At 42.2% G+C, this 24,712-nt stretch overlaps 1 protein-coding gene across 4 annotated transcripts in view; it reads right to left on the minus strand.

Annotated features, from left to right (window-relative positions):
• The window catches only part of LOC139370550 (signal-induced proliferation-associated 1-like protein 2), a 103,788-nt gene that overhangs the window by 50,171 nt on the left and 28,905 nt on the right, over window positions 1–24,712 (minus strand). For 3 of the 4 annotated variants that reach the window (XM_071110115.1, XM_071110116.1, XM_071110114.1), the window contains exons 1-4: window positions 15,005–16,623; window positions 8,498–8,625; window positions 6,820–7,008; window positions 701–875 (exon numbers count right to left, since the gene is read on the minus strand). In XM_071110115.1, coding sequence (XP_070966216.1) covers window positions 701–875; window positions 6,820–7,008; window positions 8,498–8,625; window positions 15,005–16,472 — 1,960 coding nt within the window. In that variant the 5' untranslated portion in view covers window positions 16,473–16,623. Of the gene's footprint in view, window positions 1–700; window positions 876–6,819; window positions 7,009–8,497; window positions 8,626–15,004; window positions 16,738–24,712 lie in introns of those variants that run through there. The other variant, XM_071110117.1, reaches the window with a different exon arrangement.

The raw sequence follows: 24,712 nt of genomic DNA on the forward strand, positions 1-24,712 counted from the left end.
TCGAGATGCTGGCCCTCAAGGCAGAGCTGCAAAGAAAAAGCCATATCTCAGACAGGCCAATAAAAAAGGAAAGATTAAGATGGGCAAAGAACACAGACACTGGACAGAGTAACTCTGCCTAGAAGGCCAGCATCCCAGAGTCACCTCTTCACGGTTGACATTTAACACCCCTACTCTTAAGATAAGTGCCATGGGATCTTTAGTGACCACAGAGAGTCAGGTCACCCATTTAACGTCCCATCTGAAAGACAGCACCCTACACAGAGCAATGTCCCCAGTCACTGCCCTGTGGCATTGGGACATTTTTTTAGACCAGAAGACAGGGTGCCTCCTACTTGCCCTCCAACACCATTTATGCGTATAATAAAAAAATCATATTAATTTTGCAGAGTTAAAAAAAAATCCTGCCCATGTAACGCCTCGAGCATTTTTCAGTGTACAGAGACATGGACTTTCTTTGGAATGTTTTTTTTGCAATCTACCACATTTTTTTCAAACTTTCAAGTTTGCTCCTATCAAAAGATAAATCATTCAAAACTGAATTCTTCTTCTTTTCAGTTGGTCTGTACAAGAGGATGTACAGTATGTGTCCAGCTGGGCCCTCATCCCCTAATTTATTGAACATTTATCAAGCATATGATAAATCAAATGATTATAAAATATATAAAACAAATGTGTGTGTTGAGTCATGAACTCTTACTTTTGTTGTCCAGCTGGGCCCGGTACTTGGTGAAGCCCTTCAGCCTGACCCTCTGGCCCAGCAGCTCCATGAACTCCTCCAGGGCGGGGCTGGCGCTCTCATTGTTGTACATCTCCTCTTCGGTGCTCTGGCCCGCCTGGCAGTACATGATGCCCACCTTGTGCTGGAAGCTCAACTGGAATGACAAAGAACGATAAGGGTGGGGTTATGACATGCCAATGTCGGCCCAATATCTGTTTATGCTATGCTAATGTGTGGCAGAACCTTGTAATTTAGGGGTGGGTTATAACCTGGGGTTATGATCTGCCTATGTCTACCTAATGTCTGTTTATTATACGATATATATATATATATATATATATATATATATATATATATATATATATATATATATTAAAATCTCAATGCAAATCTTATAAAAAGGAAACTGGTATAAAGCTTATGAAACATTTCTCCAAATGCTTGGGCTCATGACCAAATTATAGCAGGTGTTATTTTTTATAAGACACGTCATTTCAGAGCAACACTGAGATGGGACATAGTATTCAACGATGCATTCCTCCTTATCTACACTCTTGATTGAAATGCTCTGTAGCATCAGAGACGGTTGCCGGCGCCGGTGTATGGTGTCAAATTAGACTGAAACGCCCCTGTAAGCCCTCAGGGAGGGAAGGATATATCAAGCGTTGTACCAGCCCAGTGCATTTTATCTCCTGCTATCAATACCTATTACCTGACACCAGGTGCTGAGATTGCACACTTAGCGCTAGCCATCTGAACAATCAGAGGAGTTGACACACACAAAAGAGGAAATAATTACAGTGTGAGTGGCCCTCAGACCACACCTAACGGTTGGTCTTGAATAATTTATTAAATCTTAGAAATGCTGTAGGATGAAACATTTTTTTTGTGTGTGTGTGTGGGGAGGCTGGGGGGGGGTGCACAAGACCAGAATCTGCAGACCCTCGCGAAACTCAAAGAAGGTCCTCATAAGACAGTGGGGATGCTCACTGCTCACACCTAGGCAACATGATGAGACGAGCGGTCAAAAGAAAAAAGCATTAAATCGAGAAGTCTCAATTTGCTTGGCTGGTCTCTTCCCATCTCTCACATTGTCGTGGCAACACAGCAAAAATTCAGTGGGAGGTGAGGCCATATTGTTTTGGATAAGGGGAATGGAAGCTGTGCCGCCTTAGTAAATTATTCACACTTGAGGGGGATAGAGGAAGTACTGCTGGTAAAGCGAAGGTAGATTGCCATTGATGGTTGTCTTTACTACGTATCTCCACGGTTGATTAACGAGTAGATCACAATAATAGCATTCCAGTCCTACTTACAGTAGATATAACCGGTGAAAGCTCATTATGATATTATCACATCAATGAAATGTAACATAATTAAACGTAGTTGAATTAAAGAACATGGAATTAAACTTAATAAACTGAGGAATAAGAGAGTTGACCCTTAGACATTCCTTGAGGTCAAGATTCCCCCTCCTCGCCTCTTGCCAGCTTTGCTCCAATAGATTTAAAAACCACCTGCCACGCTCCCCAAATGAAAGAAGCTTGTATGAAACTTGATCTCATCAATACTCTGATATTGCACCCTGATGCCATTTCTCCCACTGCTGTTACATGCTTTAGGGATTGATCTATCTTGATGCAGGTCTCTTGTTACCCAAAAATCCAGTTACATGGCAATACCGCTTATTGTTTTTCCCCTGTCCAGAGATGAGTGAATATTCCACCATATTGATACTAGATACCGGAGCCATGGTAGCATAGAAATATAATTACTAGAACGGGAGAAAACCCCTCAGATGGTGGCAATTGGATTTCTTTGCATGGTAGTCATAATTCGGAAAATAAATGTGATTAAAGTCTAGCCTCTGACTGAGTGGTGAGTTGTGTATTTGTACAATATCCTGGTTTCCCGCTGTGCCAGACATAGCCCGAAAGGCAGTATGCTGAATCCGTAAGTGCTTGATTGATGATAAGGCCTCAAAAACAGCAAACTAAATATCTGGGTTGTTGCTTAACACAGTAAAGCAATCAATATCTGCAATGTAATCCCTTGTTGTAAGCGGAAATACCTACTTGTGACAACAGTGATGTATAAGATATGTGATTGTATTAGGATGTGTCATACTGTGCACTCAATTGCAATGCAAATACCTTAGTCATTTACGGGGCACATTAAAAGCCCCAATGCAGTCAAAATCCTGTGTTTTATATATATTTCCACACTATGGAGGCTGGAATAATACTGTGAAAATGATAATGCCCTTTTAGTGTAAGAGCTATGTGAAAAGACCGCCAGAAATGTCTGACGGTTTTGTTGGGATGGAGATTTGGCCTTCCTGGTTATATAACCAGGGGGTAAATTAGCTAATGGACCAACAAGAAAGAGAATCCCAAACCTCTGTGACAATAACATCTAGTTTTTAGTTTACCCCTCCCCACTCAGACAGTCCTAGCAAAAGTATTGTATGAAGAATTGCTCTTTGCTAAGAAACAATTTGTTTCTTTTAGACATGTGGTCACCAACCGATCCGTCAATCTCCAAGGCATTCCTAGTCAACCGCCAAACATTTCTGTAATTATTTTTTTGATTTGTTTGGTGCTGTTGGCGGTGTGTCTATTTTGAATAATTTCATGTGTCTGAATGTAGAACTCCGCCCAACTGGTTGGCCCAGAGAACAAATTAAGTGCACCTATAGGCTTACCACTGGCCAATCAGATAGCTCAGATCACTGTGTCTGCATAGTTTCCTCGAGCCATAGACAAGTCTAAAAAGTCTAGAGTGCACAGCAAAGTTGATACTGTGAGATTTCAAAATGTAAAATCATGACTGGAGAGACTCAATGAATACAGCTGCTGTTTTGTGTGTAAGTTCACGTTTAAGTTGTTATTCAACACTGTCAACACTTTATTCACTTAGATAAGCCATCAAATGGGTTTTCCCTACTTCCACTCACACTACAACCAGCACCGCAGCTGCAATAATGAGTTTAGCAAAGTGTTTCGATAAGCTTGCGGGGTTATTATTAGGGGCTTGTGTATATTTTATTTCATTTTCTGTGATCATAGGTGTGACAAGATTAATTTCACTATTAGCTGGAAGGCTGTGTCCCCTTCTCTCAGTGGGAGGGAGGGAGAGTGGAGAAACGGTGAGTCAGTTGAGAGGCAGCCTCACCGCTAACGTTGATCCAAGGGTTTTTACACAGCACAATGTACATTTTTTAAAAAATAATAAACTTGGTTGCATCGAAGCTCTCACTGCTGCCCCCTCCCTTCCTCAAACTGACCATCAGATGCAGGCCACCAGTCCAGCGAAAGCTAATTACGCTCACTCAGCTGTGCCTCAAGTAATACAACAAGTTATATATTACCAGTGTGATCATATACCAAGAACAACAACAATGGCAGGGCTATGCATGCTTAGCCAAAATGCAGCGATAATGTATAGGGCCTATAGCCTACTGCACAAACAGGTTAAAGAAGGATTTGTAAGTCTGAAGACAATTGAGACAGACTGTATGTGTGTGCCATTCAAAGGGTGAATGGGCAAGACAAAATAATGAAGTGCCTTTGAACAGGGTATGGAAGTAGGTGCCAGGCATACAGGTTTGTGTAAAGAACTGCAACTCTGCAAACTCCTGGATTTTTCACGCTCAATAGTTTCCCGGGGGTGTATAATAATAAAAAATATATAACATTTAGAAGATTATTTTATCCAAAGCAAATTATAGTCACGCACGCGTCATTTTCTGGGGGGTATTGTTGGTCGGGTGAATTGAACCCATTATCCTGTCATTGCAAGCGCAATGCTCTACCATAAGCAATGTTACGAGGCAGAGCAGGTTAGAACCTTTTGTATTGACCTGTGGCTTTATTATGAAACTCCATCAGTACTTCCATTAAGCTCACTAAAGTTAACTGCAACCATTAAGTCAATTGAACTGCCCTGAGATCAGTAGAAAGGGGACTCCAAGAAGAGGGAGTTTGTTAGGATAGAAAGAAATGTAGAATTAGCAACACCCAGGTAAAAAGTTAGATAGAAACCCACCTCAGTCTTCTGCAAACCTAACCCTGGGGTAGAAATGTTATTTTTCAGCAGGTTAATTACACTATTTTCAATGCAAAAAAACACACCAGAAAGGTTTTAATATTGCTGCAAACCAATGATTCCCAACCAAATTGATTATTTTGACAAAAACAATGGATAAATGTTGCCCTAAGAGTTGTGCAGAGGTGGAAGAAAATTTTTCAGAATGAATCACAGCTGCAATGGCTGCCAAAGGTGCTTTCACCAAGTATATACACAGTTGAAGTCTTCTACACCTGCATTGCTTGCTGTTTGGGGTTTTAGGCTGGGTTTCTGTACAGCACTTTGAGATATCAGCTGATGTACGAAGGGCTATATAAATACATTTGATTTGATTTGATTTTGATTTGAAGTCGGAAGTTTACATACACCTAAGCCAAATACATTTAAACTCAGTTTTCCACAATTCCTGACATTTAATCCTAGTAAAAATTCCCTGTATTAGGTCAGTTAGGATCACCACTTTATTTGAAGAATGTGAAATGTCAGAATAATAGTAGAGAGAGTGATTTATTTCATCTTTTATTTCTTTCATCACATTCCCAGTGGGTCAGAAGTTTAAATACTCAATTAGTATTTGATAGCATTGCCTTTAAATTGTTTAACTTGGGTCAAACATTTAAGGTAGCCTTCCACAAGCTTCCCACAATAAGTTGGGTGAATTTTGGCCCATTCCTCCTGACAGAGCTGGTGTAACTGAGTCAGGTTTGTAGGCCTCCTTGCTCGCACACGCTTTTTCAGTTCTGCCCACAAATGTTCTATAAGATTGAGGTCAGGGCTTTGTGATGGCCACTCCAATACCTTGACTTGTCCTTAAGCCATTTTCTCACAACTTTGGAAGTATGCTTGTGGTCATTGTTCATTTGAAAAGACCCATTTGTGACCAAGATTTAACTTCCTGACTGATGTCTTGAGATGTTGCTTCAAAATATCCACGTAATCTTCCTTCGTAATGATGCCATCTATTTTGTGAAGTGCACCAGTCCCTCCTGCAGCAAAGCACCCCCACAACATGATGTCCTCTGGTCTGATGAAACAAAAATAGAACTGTTTGGTCATAATGACCATCATTATGTTTGGAGGAAAAGGGGGAGGCTTGCAAGCCGAAGAACACCATCCCAACCGTGAAGCACGGGCTGTTTCATCAGACCAGAGGACATTTCTCCAAAAAGTACGATCTTTGTCCCCATGTGCAGTAGCAAACCGTAGTCTGGCTTTTTTATGGCGGTTTTGGAGCAATGGCGTCTTCCTTGCTGAGCGGCCTTTCAGGTTATGTCGATATAGGACTCGTTTTACTGTGGATATCGATACTTTTGTACCGGTTTCCTCCAGCATCTTCACAAGGTCCTTTGTTGTTGTTTTCACTTTTGGCACCAAAGTATGTTCATCTCTAGGAGACAGAACGCGTCTCCTTCCTGAGCGGTATGATGGCTGCATGGTTCCATGTTTTTTTTACTTGCGTACTATTGTATGTACAGATGAACGTGGCACCTTCAGGTGTTTGGAAATTGCTCCCGGGGATGAACCAGACTTGTGGAAGTCTACAATATTTAAGTTTGAAGGTAGGCCTTGAAAAACATCCACATGTACACCTCCAATTGACTCAAATGATGTCAATTTGCCCTTCAGAAGCTTCTAAAGCCAACTTTTCAAGCCAACATAGTGTATGTAAACTTCCGACCCACCAAAATTGTGATACAGTGAATTATAAGTGAAATAGTCTGTCGGTAAACAATTGTTGGAAAAATTACTTGTGTCATGCACACAGTAGATGTCCTAACCGACTTGCCAAAACTATAGTTAGTTAACAAGAAATTTGTGGAGTGGTTGAAAAACAAGTTTTAATGATTCCAACCTAAGTGTATGTAAACTTCCGACTTCAACTGTACACACACTTTGAAAATGTGGAGTAGGTTTAAACATAAAAAAAAAAAAATGTAAATCAGCAAAATGTTAAGACTGTGCAAGGGGTGTGGAAAATTTCACTTGTGACTGTGTCTATGATCACTCACCCCCTGTTGGTCCAGCTTGAGGAGCTGCTCAGGGACCTTGGGCGAGCTGGTGGCCAGCCTGAGACACTGGATGTTCAGCTCTGGAACCACATACTCCAGCACCTCCTTCAGCGGTAGGCCCCTGGCCATGCCATGCTTGGCGGTGGAGGGCACGGCGTCTTCCAGGATGGCCCCTCGGAGAGTGGTGAGCTGGGGAGGACAGAGAGAGAGAGGCTGGAGGTTAGCTGGGGGTCTAGCCTTGACGGTTGAGTTGGAGTTGGAGTAACAATTTACAAACAACTTTCATGAATAAAGTTGCAAATTATAAATAAGTTAGAAATAACTATTTTATTATATGCAAAAGTTTAACCCCCTAGTGTCCATCAAAATCTGTCAGTTTAAGCTAGAGATGTGTTTTTTTGGTTGCATGGGCTGCATCTCAATCCACCACATCGCCTATGTCACCCTGTGGCAGAGCTACAGCACTGCTGGTCAGACCAGGAGACATCCCGAAAATCGGTCTTCTCCGTCTGTAGCATCCTAACAGTTTGTCACGGGACTCGTCTAAAGTCGGTAACGCTGATGTACCAACGTTTGTCTGTAGTGTCCAAACCATTTGGGCTACAAACTAATATGATCCCACTGCAGAAAGGGGAGACTCCATTTTGCTCTACAGTATTCAGAAGTGTCACGGGACTCGTCTGAAGGTAACCCAAACAAATGAATGAATGTAAGTATGGAGGTAGTTGTGCCAAATTAGTAAAAAAAACTACAATATTTCCTGAGCTTTCTTATATCTCCTAGATAAAGAACATACACTTCAAAACCTCATTCCTTACGATACATTCTTCGGTGTATTTTTTGCTATTTTTGAATGTGTAATTCAATGCGTTTCTATGGGCTACAGTAGTAAAAAGATGATCCATGGTATGACATTCTTAAAACAATTCCATATGTCGGCTTAGACTTAAGAATTAAGCACTTCTAGGCATTACAATCAATAAGCTTTTAGTTACAACATTGAAAGTCATTCATAAAGTGTAAGCATTTATAAAGGCTCATTCGGGAAAGTTGTTATTAACAGTTTGAATCTTCTGCACTCATGTTTCAAGAGCAACATGATCCAGAATAATGTTTGGAACACATTAAGTAATGTAGCTATGATGTTGTTATTATAGAAGAATTCTGTTTTTTTTATGGAAAATGCTTACAAATTCTGAATAGAAAATAAAGTAAACTACATCAGGAAGAAAACGTAAGAGACAAATGACTGTAATATATAAGAAACATGGGTGATATATAGAGTAGTAAACGAGGATACTAGTGAAGAGAGTACCTCCCAAAGAGCTTCAATTTCCCGCTGCACGCAGTTAAAAGTCTCTCTCCCAGTTCTCTGGGTTAAGTTGCATAGGGAATTAGCTTTTAGTAAAACTAAATAGATTTGCTTTTAGCATGTCACAATCTCCCCACTTACAGTATCTCATAGGAGAACTAACATATCGTGGGATCAAACTTTCCCCATTAACTTGCCGGATTAATAGTTGTCTGCTTATCTAGTCCACTGTGCATCATCTCACAAAAGTGAGAATTAATTTTGCCTGCTGGTTAGCAATTTGAGAGTCCAGTAAGAACCTGTGTACAGCATACATTTTAGGACACTCTCAGCCTTACGCGACATCTCCCCTTTTCGATTATTTACCTCGCTGGTCCGGAAGGTGACCCGGTAGTTGTACTGTGCTCCCTCCTTTCCCTCATCCAGCTTTTCCCGGCGGATACTGACCGCCACGGGGCCCAAGTTCTCATCAGTGCCAAAGTAGTTCTGGTGATCTGAGGGTAAATGGTAAATGACGGTACAACACAAACGTTAGCTGCGGTTTGGATTATGATAACATAAGAAATCTTTATTTTCCATTAAATTCACAAAAAATACAAATTTGGCTTTGGCACTCTGGCTTACAGATCAAAGGTAAAAACAGATCTGCAACAAACACAGTTCAACTTAACATGATTTGCCTGATTGGACTTTCCTTTGCATTCCTTAAACTCCATGAATAGGGCCTACACATCTTAGATTAATAACACTAGCAAAGCCAGAAAAGTCAATCAAATTCATCAAATACATGCTAACCCATAAAGATATGCCTAAACCTAGTGTATCAATAAATCAATGAGGAGACAGATAAATTTCATGTAGTAATGCTCTTTGCTGATTAATTGACATGTAGGGTTGCAAAAGACATGTAACTACAGGCTCATTTCAATAAAACCTGCACGGACTGAAACCTGCACTGCAGAAAAACCAGTCTTTGTAGTTCCATTAACTTCACCACGGGTTTCATTATATTCATCCCAAGGATGAAGTGTTTTTCCTCATTTCCCTAGACCAGGGGTGTCAAATACACTTTTATCCGGGGGCCACATTCGGACTTCAACGTGGTCCAGCGGGCCGCACCATTTCCTCCGTGTCAAAATTTACTTCTGACTGTCTAGCTTTAAAATGATGTGATTATTAGCGAGCTGGACACAGTCAATAAACTATATAAATGTAGGTTGATTAACATTTCTACATAGTTGCGATTTGGTTTTATTCATGTTAAAGTACACATCTATATCAATCTATAAATAGATATATATGGTCAACTGTCATTGTAATTGCTGTTATTGTGAAGTGAAAACGTCTAGGAACAACAAAGGCTCAGCCGCGAAGTGGTAGGCCACACATGCACACAATGAATTGGAACGCTGACTGCGAGCCAGACCTAATTGCCTAACATCAGTGGCCGACCTCACTAATGCTCGTGGCTGAATAGAAGCCAGTCCCTGCAGCAATGTTCCAACATCTAGTGGAAAGCCTTCCAAAAAGAGTGGAGGCTGTTATAGCAGAAAATGGGGGACCAACTCCAGATTAATGCACATGATTTCCGAATGAGATGAGCAGATGTCCACATACTTTTGATCATGTAGTTTATATGGAGTTTGCTGTCCCACAAAAACATAACAATCGGAAATCTGTATTTTTGGGCGCCGATTTTACTGATTTAAAAATAAATGTATACCTTTATTTAACTAGGCAAGTCAGTTAAGAACACATTCTTATTTTCAATGACAGCCTAGGAACGGTGGGTTAACTGCCTTGTTCAGGGGCAGAAAGACAGATTTTCACCATGTCAGTCTGGGGGATCCAATCTTGCAACCTTACAGTTAACTACTCTAACGCTATAACCACCTGCCTCTCGTTGCACTCCACAAGGAGACTGCCTGTTACGTGAATGCAGTAGAAGTCAAGGTAAGTTGCTAGCTAGCATTAAACTTATCTTATAAAAAACAATCAATCAATCATAATCACTAGTTATAACTACACATGGTTGATGATATTACTAGTTTATCTAGCGTGTCCCGCGTTGCATATAATCGATGCAACGCTGGGGGATGATTTAACAAAAACGCATTGGCGAAAAAAGCACAATCGTTGGATGACTATACCTAACCATAAACACCAATGCCTTTCTTAAAATCAATACACAGAAGTATATATTTTTAAACCTGCATATTTAGCTAAAAGAAATCCAGGTTAGCAGGCAATATTAACCAGGTGAAATTGTGTCACTTGTCTTGCGTTCATTGCACGCAGAGTCAGGGTATATGCAACAGTTTGGGCAGCCTGGCTCATTGCGAACTAATTTGCCAGAATTGTACGTAATTATGACATAACATTGAAGGTTGTGCAATGTAACAAGAATATTTAGACTTAGGGATGCCACCCGATAGATAAAATACATAACGGTTCCATATTTCACTGAAATAATGAACGTTTTGTTTTTGATATGATAGTTTCCAGATTCTACCATATTAATGACCAAAGGCTCGTATTTCTGTGTGTTATGTATTATTAAGTCTATGATTTGATAGAGCAGTCTGACTGAGCGATGGTTGGCAGCAGCACGCTCGTAAGCATTCATTCAAACGGCACTTTCGTGCATTTTGCCAGCAGCTCTTCGCAAGCACCGCGCTATTTATGACTTCAAGACTATCAGCCTGATGGCTGGTGTAACCGATGTGAAATGGCTAGCTAGTTAGCGGGGTGCGCGCTAATAGCGTTTCAAACGTCACTCGCACTGAAACTTGGAGTAGTTATTCCCCTTGGGTAACGCTGCTTCGAGTGTGGCTGTTGTCGATGTGTTCCTGGTTCGAGCCCAGGTAGGGGCGAGGAGAGGGACGGAAGCTATACTGTTACACTGGCAATACTATAGTGCCTATAAGAACATCCAATAGTCAAAGGTATATGAAATACAAATGGTAGAGAGAAATATTCCTATAAATACTATATTAACTACAACCTAAACCCTCTTACCTTGGAATATTGAAGTCTCATGTTAAAAGGAACCACCAACTTTCATATGTTCTCATGTTCTGAGCAAGGAACTCAAACATTAGCTTTTTTACATGACACATATTGCACTTTTACTTCTCCAACACTTTGTTTTTGCATTATTTAAACCAAATTTTATTTGAGGCTAAATAGATTTTTATTGCTGTATTATATTAAGTTAAAATAAGTGTTAATTGAGTATTGTTGTAATTGTCGTTATTACCAATATTTTTATTTTACTTAAATCAACTGATTAATCGGCACCGGCTTTTTTTGGTCCTCCAATAAATCGGTATCGGTATTGAAAACTCATAATCGGTCTACCTCTAACAGAGAGATCCTTGATGGAAACCTGCTCCAGAGCGCTCAGGACCTCAGACTGGGGCAAAGGTTCACCTTTCAACAGGACAACGACCCAAAGAACACAGGCAAAATAATGCAGGAGAGGCTTCGGGACAAGTCTCTGAATGTCCATGAGTGGCCCAACCAGAGCCCGGACTTGAAACCAACCTAAAATCTCTGGAGCGACCTGAAAATAGCCGTGCAGCGACACTCCCCATCCAACCTGACGAGCTTGAGAGGATCTGCAGCGAAGAATGGGAGAAACTTCCCAAATGCATGTGTGCCAAGCTTGTAGCATCATACCCAAGAAGACTTGATGCTGTAATCGCTAACAAAAGGTGCTTCAACAAAGTACTGAGTAAAGGGTCTGAATATTAATGTAAATGTGGAGTTTTTTAAATATTTTTTATAAATGAATCATTATGGGGTATTGTGTGTAGATTGATGAGGGGAAAAAACGATGTAATCAATATTAGAATATGGCTGTAACTTTTTAATTTCCAAATGCACTGTAAATTATTTATGTACTACTCAAACCACCTGAGAAGGGATTTGGTGCAGATCGGTTGAGGGGATCGATGAGACAGCCCTGGGTGATAAAGGCCTTCTGCCACAGGCTGAGCTGGGGCTGGTTGATAGCTCTGATGACCCATTGCCAACTAGATTTTATAGACCCTCTAAAAAGGGACATTTCAGTGAAATTACATAATTATATATTTGTATTACCTTGAAAGAAGTTTATGGACGAGGAGAGATGAACTAGCAGACAAAGCTAAAGTGTGGATTGTATTCTCGACTTGCCCATACCGTTCTTAACCTTTTTGGGATAGGGGGCAGCATTTTCACTTTTGGATGAATAGCGTACCCAGAGTGAACTGCCTTCTACTCGGTCCCAGATGCTAATATATGCATATTATTATTACTATTGGATAGAAAACACTCTGAAGTTTCTAAAACTGTTTGAATGATGTCTGTGAGTATAACAGAACTCATATGGCAGGCGAAAACCTGAGAAAAATCCAACCAAGAAGTGGGACATCTGAGGTTTGTAGTTTTTCAAAGCTTGGCCTACCGAATACACAATGAGATATGGATGAGGTTGCACTTCCTAGGGCTTCCACTAGATGTCAACAGTCTTTTGAAACTTGAATGAGGATTTTACTATAAAGGAGGGGCTTATGAGACCTCTGAGTCAGTGGTCTGGCAGAGAGCCTTGGTCTCATGACACACGCTCCCGATAGAAGTGCCTCGCATTCCAGTGCTTTTTCTGAAAGGAATTCTCTGGTTGGAACATTATTGATGTTTTATGTTAACATCCTAACGATTTATTCCATACATCATTTGACATGTTTCTAAAGGACTGTAACGGAACTTTTCAAGTTTTTGTCTGGATGAAGTGCCTGCACCTCATGACGATTGATTACTGGTGGCTATTTCGTGGCTATTTTGACATAAATGATGGAACTTTATGGAACAAAGTCATTAATTGTCGAACTGGGATTCCTGGGAGTGCCTTCTGATGAAGATCATCAAAGGTAAGTGAATATTTATGGTGTTGTTTCTAACTTTGTGGATTCCAAAATGGCGGATATTCCTCTGGCTGTTTTGGGCTCTGAGCGCCCTTCTCAGATTATGCTTTTTCCGTCAAGTTTTCTTGAAATCTGACACAGCGGTTGCATTAAGGAGAAGTCTATCTTTAATTCTGTGAATAACACTAGTATCTTTAATCAATGTTTATTATGAGTATTTCTGCAAAATCACCGGATGTTTTGGAATCAAAACATTACTGCACGTAAGGCGCCAATGTAAACTGAGATTTTTGGATATAAACATGCACATTATCGAACAAAACATACATGTATTGTGTAACATGATGTCATATGAGTGTGATCTGATGAAGATCATCAAAGGTTAGTGATTCATTTGATCTATATTTCTGCTTTTTGTGAGTCCTATGTTTGGCTGGAAAAATGGCTGTGTTAATTCGACGAGCATTTTTGAAATCGGACACGATGGGTAGATTAACAAGATGTTTATCTTTCATTTGCTGTATTGGACTTGTTAATGTGTGAAAGTTACATATTTAAAAAATATATATTATTGAATTTCGTTCGCTGCCTTTTCAGCGGAATGTTGTCGAGGGGTTCGCTGCGCTAGAAAGGTTAAAGAAATATCAGAATTGTTTTATTTCACTGAACTATCCATTTAAAAAGACCCTTGGATCCTACCCTAGAGTCATTTCAGCAAGCCATGACATCCACCATCTCAGATTGTTCTGAAATCTTATCTGTAGCATAGAAACAGTTAAGATAGTCTACAAAATGTTTCAGGAATGCCTATTTAGTTTTTTTTTTTATCTCTAAAGCTAATTAATTGCCCCCAGATTGCTTATTTTAATTGATAGGATACACATAATATTCAATAAAGTGCATTTGAAAAGTATTCAGACTCCTTGACTTTCCAGATTTTGTCATTGTAAATAAGATTTTGTTCTTAACTGATTTGCCTAGTTAAATAAAAAGGTAAAATAATAATAATTATCCCGAAACTTCCAGTTTACACACACACACACACACACACACACACACACACACACACACACACACACACACACACACACACACACACACACACACACACACACACACACACACACACACACACACACACACACACACACACATTGCATAAAAACTGTGGATGGATGGAAATGAGGAGTATAATGACAACAAGATGTCTGTATCATGTACGGTTCACAGATCATAAGGCAGGCATGTAAAGATCTAGAAAGGGCCTGAAATGAACATTTACATCATGATCTTTCATGAACGTGATACAAATGTCAAATGCATGTCAAACATTCTTCCTCCCAACGAAGTTTCTATGTGAGGATTGCTAGAACAATCTGAGATACCAAAAACATTTTCCACCTACGCAGGCGTGGAATCGCTCATCTTCAAGTTTAGTTCAAGTCTGTAAAATGGCTGTAAAAAAGCTATTAGCAACATCTTGGATACTGACAAATGTAGAGGGAAAAACTCATGCACTGCATTGCGGCGGTGACTCAAGCGTGACTAGCTTCAAGAGTTGTTCACCTCAGGCAATGTCACGCACTGACATATGGGACATCTAAGTGCCACGGAAGTCACGGTCAACTAACAAGCTAGACTTATGCAGTCCAAAATGCAAAGTGGAAAATTACAGATTTTACATGTACCCTGCTATCTCAGGTATCATGTTGATGTCTACTCCAGTAAAACTATTTCCTCATTCAATGAGCAGGTCATAGATTTTCAGAAACGCTCAAATTTAGCTACACATGGCTTGATTCTATGGCGTGACTGCTAGCGTTGTGCATTTGTAAACACTGCAAAGCACATCGTAAATTAACTTGAAAAACTGAATAGCCCCATCTGGATCTTTCTTTAAGTTGCTAGAGTACTTTGTAGTAAGGAAACAACTTAGTATTAGGTAGGTAGTCAATGCCTCTCTTACCTTTATTGTAAAAGTACTTGTGGTAGTAGTAAGCCCCCTGGTCAATGTGTTCAATTATGTAGCGCTTGTACATGTCCCTGTGGAAGGCCTGGCTCTCCCTTGACACCTCGAGCACCGACACCCCTGCGTTGGTGCACCGGGTGCTGAGCGATGATTCCACAGAGTAGCCTTGTCCTCCACCCCCATAGCTAGGAGCATAGTCTCCACTCCCATAGCTGGCGCTGCTGGCTTTGCTCAGGGCCACCCTTCTCTCGCCCTCGCCACCAGTCTCGTTACGGAAGTACGGGCAGCTGAGCACCAGGGTATTGCTCTTCCCATCCCCCTCATCTGCGTCCATGCTGGCCTTGTGACCCAGCTCCTCGCAGCTGCCTATGGGAGACTCACAAATGGGAATTGGCGTGGCGCTGTCTCCCAGCCCAGAAGCCGGGGCCTGGCACTGAGAGGCGGCCGATGCCCCAGTGGTAGTATTCTTCCTGCGACCCAGGTCGGCGCGATTGGCCACCGCCTCGCTGATGTTGAAGAGGACGCTCTGCACGTCGTAGTGGGCGAAGCACTTCTGGAAGCTCAGGGGCCTTCCGAAGCGCCCTCCGTCCTCCTGGTCCAGGTACTCGCCCTCGCTCTTCACGTTCCGCAGCCTCCGGAAGATGGAGGTGTCGGCCTTCTCCGCCTTCATGCGTTGGAGGAAGGACTTCTCCCGCTCACGGCTGTAGAGCAGGGAGCTGTCCACGTAGTCATAGCCCGGGATGCAGACAATGTCACCTCGCGCAATCTGGGTGGCCGTCTGTAGGCTGGGCGACAGAGTGGTGTTGAGACGCAGCAGCTCCGGGAAACTCTGTGGAGGAGGCGCGCTGGGTTGGTCCGAGCGGTCCTCCATGTGGTAGCCCCTCAGGGTGCCCACAAAGCCTTCGCTGGCGCCGGACAGACCCTGCTTGTCGAGAGATGATGTGCTCCCATACTCACGGCGCAAGGTGGCCCCAGTGTTGGGGTTGATGGTGGTGTGATCCAAGTCCTCAGCGCCGATATCGCTAATGGTGACCTCACTGTTGCTTCTCTTGATCCCGGGGAAGCCCTTCATAGGGGAGTGGCTCAGGAGGTCGCATAGCGGATACTTGGTCTCTGGGATCTCAGTACTGAGCAACTCCTGGCTCTTTTGGAGGATGACCTCTGTGCTAAGTTTTGACGGTCCCTTCTGGAAGGTCGGCACCAGGCTGTCATAGCGTGGCGGAGGCTGTGACTCCCAGCCATCCTTTCGCTGGGGCCAGTCCGACACCCTCGCCCGAACACCCATCTTGGGCATAGCTGGCGTTCCTTGCACGTTGGCGTTTGGAGGTCCCATAGGCCCCTTTAACGCTTGGAGTTTCTTGTTGAACAGGTTGTCCGACTGCATGAAATAATTGGAGCCCTTTGGTTTGCTAGCTACTCCAGCAAGTTTTGCTATGTCCTCAGTCCAGAGGCTAGGCACACTCATATCCTGTGTACAGGCACCTTACAGTCCCAAATTTCATGACTGGTTTCCAATACAAGCCATTTGTTATGGAAACTGCTACCATGTAGTATTAGACAAAACCCAAATCTGGGATTTCACTTCGCCAGGCCCATAATCCATAGAAAAGGATTAGATTGACAGATCTGCTCGGGTCTCTGAAGGACAGTGCAGCATAGAAGGTGAAGATCCTTTCCTGGTCCACATCAAGCCAATAACAGCCACATGGTGATCCTTCGTGGATTCAGATCTTAAAGTGAGAAACATAACATGATTAATTTCATTAAAATTATAACATCAAAATAAAAACAGACCTAAAATTGCATTTCACCTTCAATTTGTGCAAAGGCCTAAACATAATGAACATCAATAGCCATTTCATTGCTATTTCGGTTTAATCAATCGGACTGAAGGCCTACAAACAATGCCCATGTACCAATACTAGAACAAAAAGACATTTGTATTGCTTTGATAGGGTTTTTGGCAGCTTTTAACATTGTGGGAATGGTGTGGCTGAAAGATGAAAGGCCTTTTCAAGTTCAATGGCTCATTTGCAATAATTCTGAATTAATTATTTCATGTCTCTAGGTGCTGTGAGCTACATGCCTGTGAATGGCCCACAACCTTGTCAAATTTGAAAGATTTATCGCAGTTATCTGATCTGTATCAATGTAACATGACAAACCGTCTATGCAACAACATAGAAAAATGTTATGCATTGAGTGAACACTTCAGAAACTCACAATGAATGCCTTCCAGGTCTTAGAGAGGAGTAACAATGTCATATGAATCATGCTCTCTCTCTCTCAAAGTCAACTATTTATCACACTGCCTCTGGACAGTGGACTCATTCATAATTTTAAAGTTGAGGAGGGCAGGATTTCAGAAAACATCAGAAAACAGCCAACTTAACCAGTATGTGGTTAGTCATCTTCGAATGTGATTAACCGTGTGAACATGTGACCAACATTTCAACCTTCCTGTACAGTACTGTATGCATTTGAAAGTCATACTAATTGGAACTGTGACGACATTACTGTGGAATTGCCCTTATTAAAATGTTTTAAAAGAGTGGGGGTGTTGATGTTAAGGAAGTTAGATTATTCAGAGGATTTATTTCAAAAATAGGCTACAATGTTCATAAACAAGGAGAAATGTTATTCATTCCTGATTTGAATATCCATAATTCTCAATTTCCTGTAGTAAACGTCGACAGATTTAACACCAGGGGGGTATATTCATATTTTTTGATTTAACCTTTTTATAACTGGGCAAGTCAGTTAAGAACAAATACCTACTTACAATGACGGCCTAACAAAAGGCCTCCTGCGGGGGCGGGGATTAAAAATAATTTAGGACAAAACACACATCATGATAGGAGAGACAACACTACCTAAAGAGAAACCTATGACAACAACATAGCATGGTAGCAACACATGACAATACAGTATGGTAGCAACACAACATGGTAGCAGCACAAAACAGGGAACAAACATTATTGGGCACAGACAACAGCACAAAGGGCAAGAAAATAGAGACAACAATACATCACACAAAGCCTCCACAACTGTCAGTAAGAGTGTCCATGATTGAGTCTTAGAATGAAGAGATTGAGATGAAACTGTCCAGTTTGAGTGTCTGTTGCAGCTCGCTCCAGTCGCTAACTGCAGCAAACTGCAAAGACGAGCGACCCAGGGATGTGTACGCTTTGGGAACCTTTAACAAAATGTGACTGGCAGAACGGGTGTTGTATTTGAAGGAAGACGGCTGCAGTTGATATCTCAGATAGGGAGGAGTGAGGCCTAAGAGGGTTTTATAAATAAGCATCAACCACTGGGTCTTGCGACTGATATACAGAGATGACCAGTTTATAGAGGAGCATAGAATGTCCTTTGAGGAGCATTTGTTGCAAATCTGATAGCCGAATGGTAAAGAACATCTAGCTGGTCGAGAGCACCCTTACCTGCCACTCTATAAATTACGCCTCGGTAATCTAGCATGGGTAGGATGGTCATCTGAATCAGGGTTAGTTTGGCAGCTGGGGTGAAAGAGGAGCGATTACAATAGAGGAAACCAAGTCTAGATTTAACTTTAGCCTGCAGCTTTGATGTGCTGAGAGAAGGACAGTGTACCATCTAGTTATACTCCCAAGTACTTGTATGAGGTAACTACCTCAAGCTCTAAACCCTCAGAGGTAGTAATCACACCTGTGGGGAGAGGGGCATTCTTCTTACCAAACCACATGACCTTTGTTATGGAGTGGTTCAGAACAAGGTTAAAGGCATTGAAAGCTTGTTGGACACTAAGAAAGCTTTGTTCTAGAGCGTTTCTAACATAAAATCCAGGAAGGGGCCAGCTGAGTATAAGACGGTTTCATCTGCATATAAATGGATGAGAGCGTTTCCTACTGCCTGAGCTATGTTGCTAATACAATGTTGGAAAATACCAGTCTGAATACATCCCAAATGGCACCCTATTCACGACATAGGCCCCAATACCAGACGGAAAAGTCCCCTACCCTTTGAGGATAAAGAGTCCTTATCCTTTCATCTGTGTCTCTTGCCTCATTGTATTGAATGTTACTGATTGGATGCTCAATTGAATTAAGGTCACCTTAAATAGTGTACAAAAATGAACTCATCTTGAGTTTGTTATAGGATACTTTGAAAGTGCCACATCCAATCCAACTGGACCTTTATTGACTAGTTTATAATCAAACAGTCTCAGCAAGAGCCAGACCGACTATTGCGAACTAATCAGTGCAAAAACACCTCTAACAGACGGCTGTTTAAAAAGAGCATTAAGCATTCATAACATCAAGGTGTAAAAGTTATTTGCAATCACTAGAGGCAGCCGTGCTACGATTGGACACGGAACACTGAGGGGGCCCAAGGCGGAGCAACCGATGCCATCCGCCCCCAATGATGCCCTATTCCATTATTAAAAACACCCGAATAAAATGAGGAAGAGATGCAATATGAGAAAAGGGTCCGCATTAAAAATGCATGGCCTTGATGTCCGACCGCTTGAGAGCAAACAGATCATGAAAGCGTGAGATGAAAACGGCTTGCGACACATCCTTTTTTCCCCTTCAGTACTCGTCATGAATCTTCTGAAAAGGTTCCTGCCTTGCCATAAGAGGACAACTTTGGTTCTAAGGCTTGAGTCAGTTATTTGATCTACAAAGCCGAATCACGTGGATACGGTTTAGAACCACAATTTCATACTGCTTTACATATCAGTATGTATACTTCCTATTGGCCATCAAGAGTCTGACTGATGCTGCAGTCGGGTCTGACTGATGCTGGAAGTTCGGACAAGCTAAAGCATGATGCTGCACTGCATCGGACTCTTGATTCTTCAATATGTCAATGTTTGTGTTGTAATACGTCTCAATTTTTGGGGTACAAAAAAGTACATACAGCACTAAATTAAGCAATATGATGTTATGGAGAGACCGACAATTGCAATACAAACAAATAGTAATTATCAAGAGTCAGATAAATTGCACAAACATTGTGTTCGGGCATCAGTCCATCCCAGATGGTTTTTAAAATAAGACCATCTAAAACAGGGGAAAGAAAACAAATAAAAAAAAACAGACAAACGTGGTCACAAATGAACAGATGACACCGTCCATCAAACGTCAGCCTGAATGTAGGCTACAGTCTCGCCACTGCTGGTTAATGACAGAACTGCTCCTGTTGGTTCCACGAACCAGCGGGGCACACCGAGCTGGTCGTTCACCCAAACATAACGGTAATCAATGAGGGAACGGCGCAAATGCTAGGGTAGTGACATGGTCTGGGAGCAACATTTGGCTGGGAGGCAGGGTAATGTTGTTTTGGTTGAAATCTATAGAATGGACACTCCCGTGTACTCTGACAGGGGTACAGTGAAGTGGATGGCAGTACTGGATATTGGATTCCGTGATTTGAGAGAGTTTGAGATTAATGGTGTGTGGCATCTAGAAATGAGCTAGGCCTAACCCGTTGCTGGCTGCAGAGGTTTGTACTTGTTATGTCTGTCTGCATGGCTCAAATCAATTTCACATACTGTTACACTGAACTATAGATTTATATGTGATCTGAAAATTGTACTTGAGCTATAATCTTATGCGATGAAGCTATTATTTTCAGTAGTACAGTTCTTCAGTGACATTTTGGAAATGCTCATGCAGTCCGTTTGTCATCAGACTTCATTAACCACGGGAACGAGCTCACTGGCGCAAGTGGCGATGTCCTTTGGGAACATTGGGTACAGATGAGGAAAGGCAGACAGACGGACGGACCTCCACTTTGAGGTATGATGAGGTGGGCAAAAACAATGACAGAGAAAGGAGGTCAGTGAGCAGTGGAAGCTTACGCTTTCCAGTTCCAAAAGCCCCAGAGACAGACAACACCGCCATTCCTTTGTTCTCCTTTGACATTACCACTTTTTTGATGTCGTCCATCAGAATGAGTTCCAATTTAGAAAGAGATGTTCCAACCAAACAATGGTCACTTGTACTGTAGTCGACACCTGCCAGCCTGTATAACCTATTATTAAAGTCTCACTCCACTCCATGAATTCAGCCCTCATGTGAAATGAAAGGTAAACCACCCGGAATAAATATAGAAGTTACTTGATTGGCTGTTTTGGCCCTGCTGGACAAAAATGGTTCAATGTGAGCTTTATCTTTACCATTGAAAATGATTCAAGAAAGTAAAACATACTGTATGTATTTTTTTTGGGGGGGGGTGAAACGACATTCAAATTCACACAGAGGGATTGACCGCAATATGCAGTAAAGCCTTCAAATCAACGCGCTCATATGTCTCCAGCGGCTGATTGGAACCGTATCCAAACCAGGGGGCAAGAAAACAACGGCGTCAAGCCTGCTTCCAACACCGTACATGAGTGCATCCCTTTAACTGGCAACCCACCCTGGTACTCACATACCCTCACACATCAATAAGACAGAGCTACGGTAGCGGGTTCAACATCCATCTTCACACTGCTTGTCTGCTTTGCCTTGTTAGGTGCACTAAGCACCCAGGCATTCAGGCCCCTGGAAGAACTACGAGATACACCCAGCCGTCCGTGTCAGGGGGAGTTTCTCCAGGATTTATTCCAAGCAGAGGCAGGCAGAGTGGGGTACAGACGGGGATCAGTTCACATACACATTCCAGTGCGGTCCTCCAATATGCACTCCACCACGACACGCGTGTGTACGTTTGATTTTGATTCCTGAAGCAGAGGCAAAATAGTATGTGTTTAGTTTCAAATGACTACTCCCCAAAGAAGGCAGGTTGGTTGTGGGGTGGGAGAGGTTGGTCGTCTGTCGAGAACATGGTTTAGTTGCGGGGCTGTAGCTAGTGAAGAGGGGCAGTGGCAGTAGGTGGGCCCAATGAAGGTATGGAGCAAGGACGAAAATAAACAAATAGACAGTAAATGCAGAACATCAAGGAAGTGAACGTAAACACCAATGGCTCTGCAGGGGCTAAATGAAAGACGGACCCCTGGGAAGGTTCTGGGGGGGGGGGAAATAGTGCATCTGGACGTTAACATTGGTTTTGTTATTGTTGTGGATATCTTCTCTTCTGTCGGCCTTTCTGTTTACTATATAAAACAGACCACAGGGGTATACTACAAAGCAGGATCAATAAGCTTGCCAACTAACTTGCCTAAATACTTTGAAATGGCCATAGTCTAATCGAGTCAACAACCAAAAACACAAAAGTTTAGATTTCTTAATTAATTAAGTTTAGATTTCTTAATTAAAATTTATTTCTGGTTGTTGATCAAAGTTAGCTGGCCAACTCATTGATCCTGCTTTGCAGTATACCCCTCAGCACCCACCCTGGGCTACTTCAAAAGGTTGGGCCAAGGGCTATTTAAAAATCACAGTAGCAGAGTAAATATACCTTTTACCCCAATAGCCAAACCCCAATAGCAAAACTGGGCAAAGCTAGTTGAAATTACATAATTTCAGGTTGTACGTTTATTGGCTTCTCACAGTGGCTGCTCTTCCATATCCTAATGTACATGGTACAGGTATTCATGTTGGAGTATAAAGTACTGTATCATTACTTTCAAATCAGCCTATGTCTGCAGTCTCCAGCAGTTTTTGGCAAACCAAGTAGTCAATGCGAGGGGCTGCCAATAAAGCTCTCGTTGACTTTTATTGAAAGTGGGATGGCTATGTTCTGGCTCTGCTGACTGGCCCAGTTGACTTGGATCAGCTGTTCAAATAAATCAAGGCCAGAACTCACCAGAAGCCCTTTTCTCCCTGCGAGCTAACCCCCGGCCAACACAAGCCTCCACAGCTGAGCTCTAGGCAAGCTGCCAGGTGGAACCAAGATAAGGGGGTTTGTTTGCATAGATAAAGCACTGATGACATCTTTCAACAAGTTATGGGAACTGTATGTTGGGCTAATGTTTGATTAGCAACATGGTTCTCCAGGCTCGATCGCTTAAGAGCCCACGCAAGGAGCTCCCAGCTGAGATGGAACTGCTCGACTAGGACAGTGTTGACTTTTGTTTGTTTCTTTTAGGGGGTCTGACATTTTGTTCAACTCCCCCATCTGGACTTCTCATGCTGGGAAACACTCCCACGTTCTTCTCCTTATTTCCCTTAACAGGAAGCATTGGAATTCGGGGGCAATTAAGTGTGTTAAGGCTCAGTTATTCTAATTTCGAACTTTTAACGTAATGCCTACCATATGCCTTGCAGCATGCAACAATGCCACTCTCTTAGAGGCTAAGGACCAGACGGGGATCTGACTGTGTTGTTACCAAACAATTTGGAACTAGTTTCATAACTATACCACAAGGATGGGATGCCCAAGACCCAAAACCTTTCATCTGCACATCTGTTGCTGTGTCTACCTATAAAAGCTCAAATCATGTGCCATGCATTTCCTGTTTCGTTTTTTCAGCACACCAAACCCAAAACTTAGTCCTGGGGGGCCACTATGTAAGCAGCAGACTCTTCATGAAATGGCTTAAGTTTTTGCAATTCGTTGAAATATAAAAACTACGAAATCACCTGAAAAAGGCAGCATCAATCCTTTGAGAGCATCATTTAAAAAATATGCGCTTGAAGACAAGACCAGTATATTAGGGCAGTCTCTCAGAACCAGGTTGGGAGGGGAAAAGCCCTGTTTGTGAAGGGAACATGGTCTGGAACGAGACTGTTTGAGGAAATGGACTACAGGTGAGCCTGAAGATACAGATTAAAAAGGCTCGCAGGTTGGTCAGGCATTGTTTGGAAAGGACAGGTGCTCGAGGTAAAACGGTGTCACTGCATCTTACCACTCGCCTTAAAAACAAAAGCAAAGAAAACAGTAGTAAAATTCTCTCTCCACTAAACAGTACAGCTGCTACACAAATATGAACTTTACAGCATTCACAGGCCTGTGGACAAATGTGTCTGCGTAGTGGTAACTGTTTGCTGCGTAACAAGAAACACAAAAGAAATGGGTCAGCCCTCGGTTGATGACATCAGTTGGGTTGCCACTCACAACACGGCTGGTTTTGGGCTCGTCACTTGCTGCTGTTGCAGACACTTTGCTCCTGGGCACATAGGAGGGTGTGCACAAAACATACAAGAACAAGCCCTGTGCACGCACAAAGCCTTGGTGTTCCCTTTCATTTCTATATTGATTTTATACTAAAAGGGCAGTGTGCTATCTCCAATGACAATGGAAGCAGCGACAGAGGGGGAGAGCAAAACGAGAAGACGGAGAGGCTGTTTTTTTTGCAAGCCTATTTACTGCCGGGATTTTCCCAGAGAGATATTTGAGGAAAGCCGCCTGTTGCATTGTCTGTTGACATAAAATTAACCCCATTGGGTGGGAACGAGGAGGAATCATTCATGCTAGAATGCTAATGAAAAACAGGAGAAAGAGAGGCGGCAACTGAAGTCTCCTACAAAGATGAAAAAGGAGAAGAAAGAAAAAAACTGAGCAGCAGGTAGCTTGATTGCATTCCAGTCGCTCTGCTTTGCCCGAATGAAGTCAAGTCAGTCATCCCATATCGGCCTATAGCTAGGCCTAGTTGTCAAACAATAACACCTTTAAGTAGAAGTACATCCACCCCCAAAATAGTCAACCATCTGGTGACTGAGAGGGAGCACTGAACAGAGAGCTAGCGAGACTCCCCTCACACCCTACTGTGAGTGGGACGGGATGTGGAGCTAGCTACCCCCAGTGTGTGTCCTCCCTGAACAAATGCCGACACCC

Source organism: Oncorhynchus clarkii, chromosome 17 (genome assembly GCF_045791955.1).
Source record: "Oncorhynchus clarkii lewisi isolate Uvic-CL-2024 chromosome 17, UVic_Ocla_1.0, whole genome shotgun sequence".
NCBI lineage: Eukaryota > Metazoa > Chordata > Actinopteri > Salmoniformes > Salmonidae > Oncorhynchus > Oncorhynchus clarkii.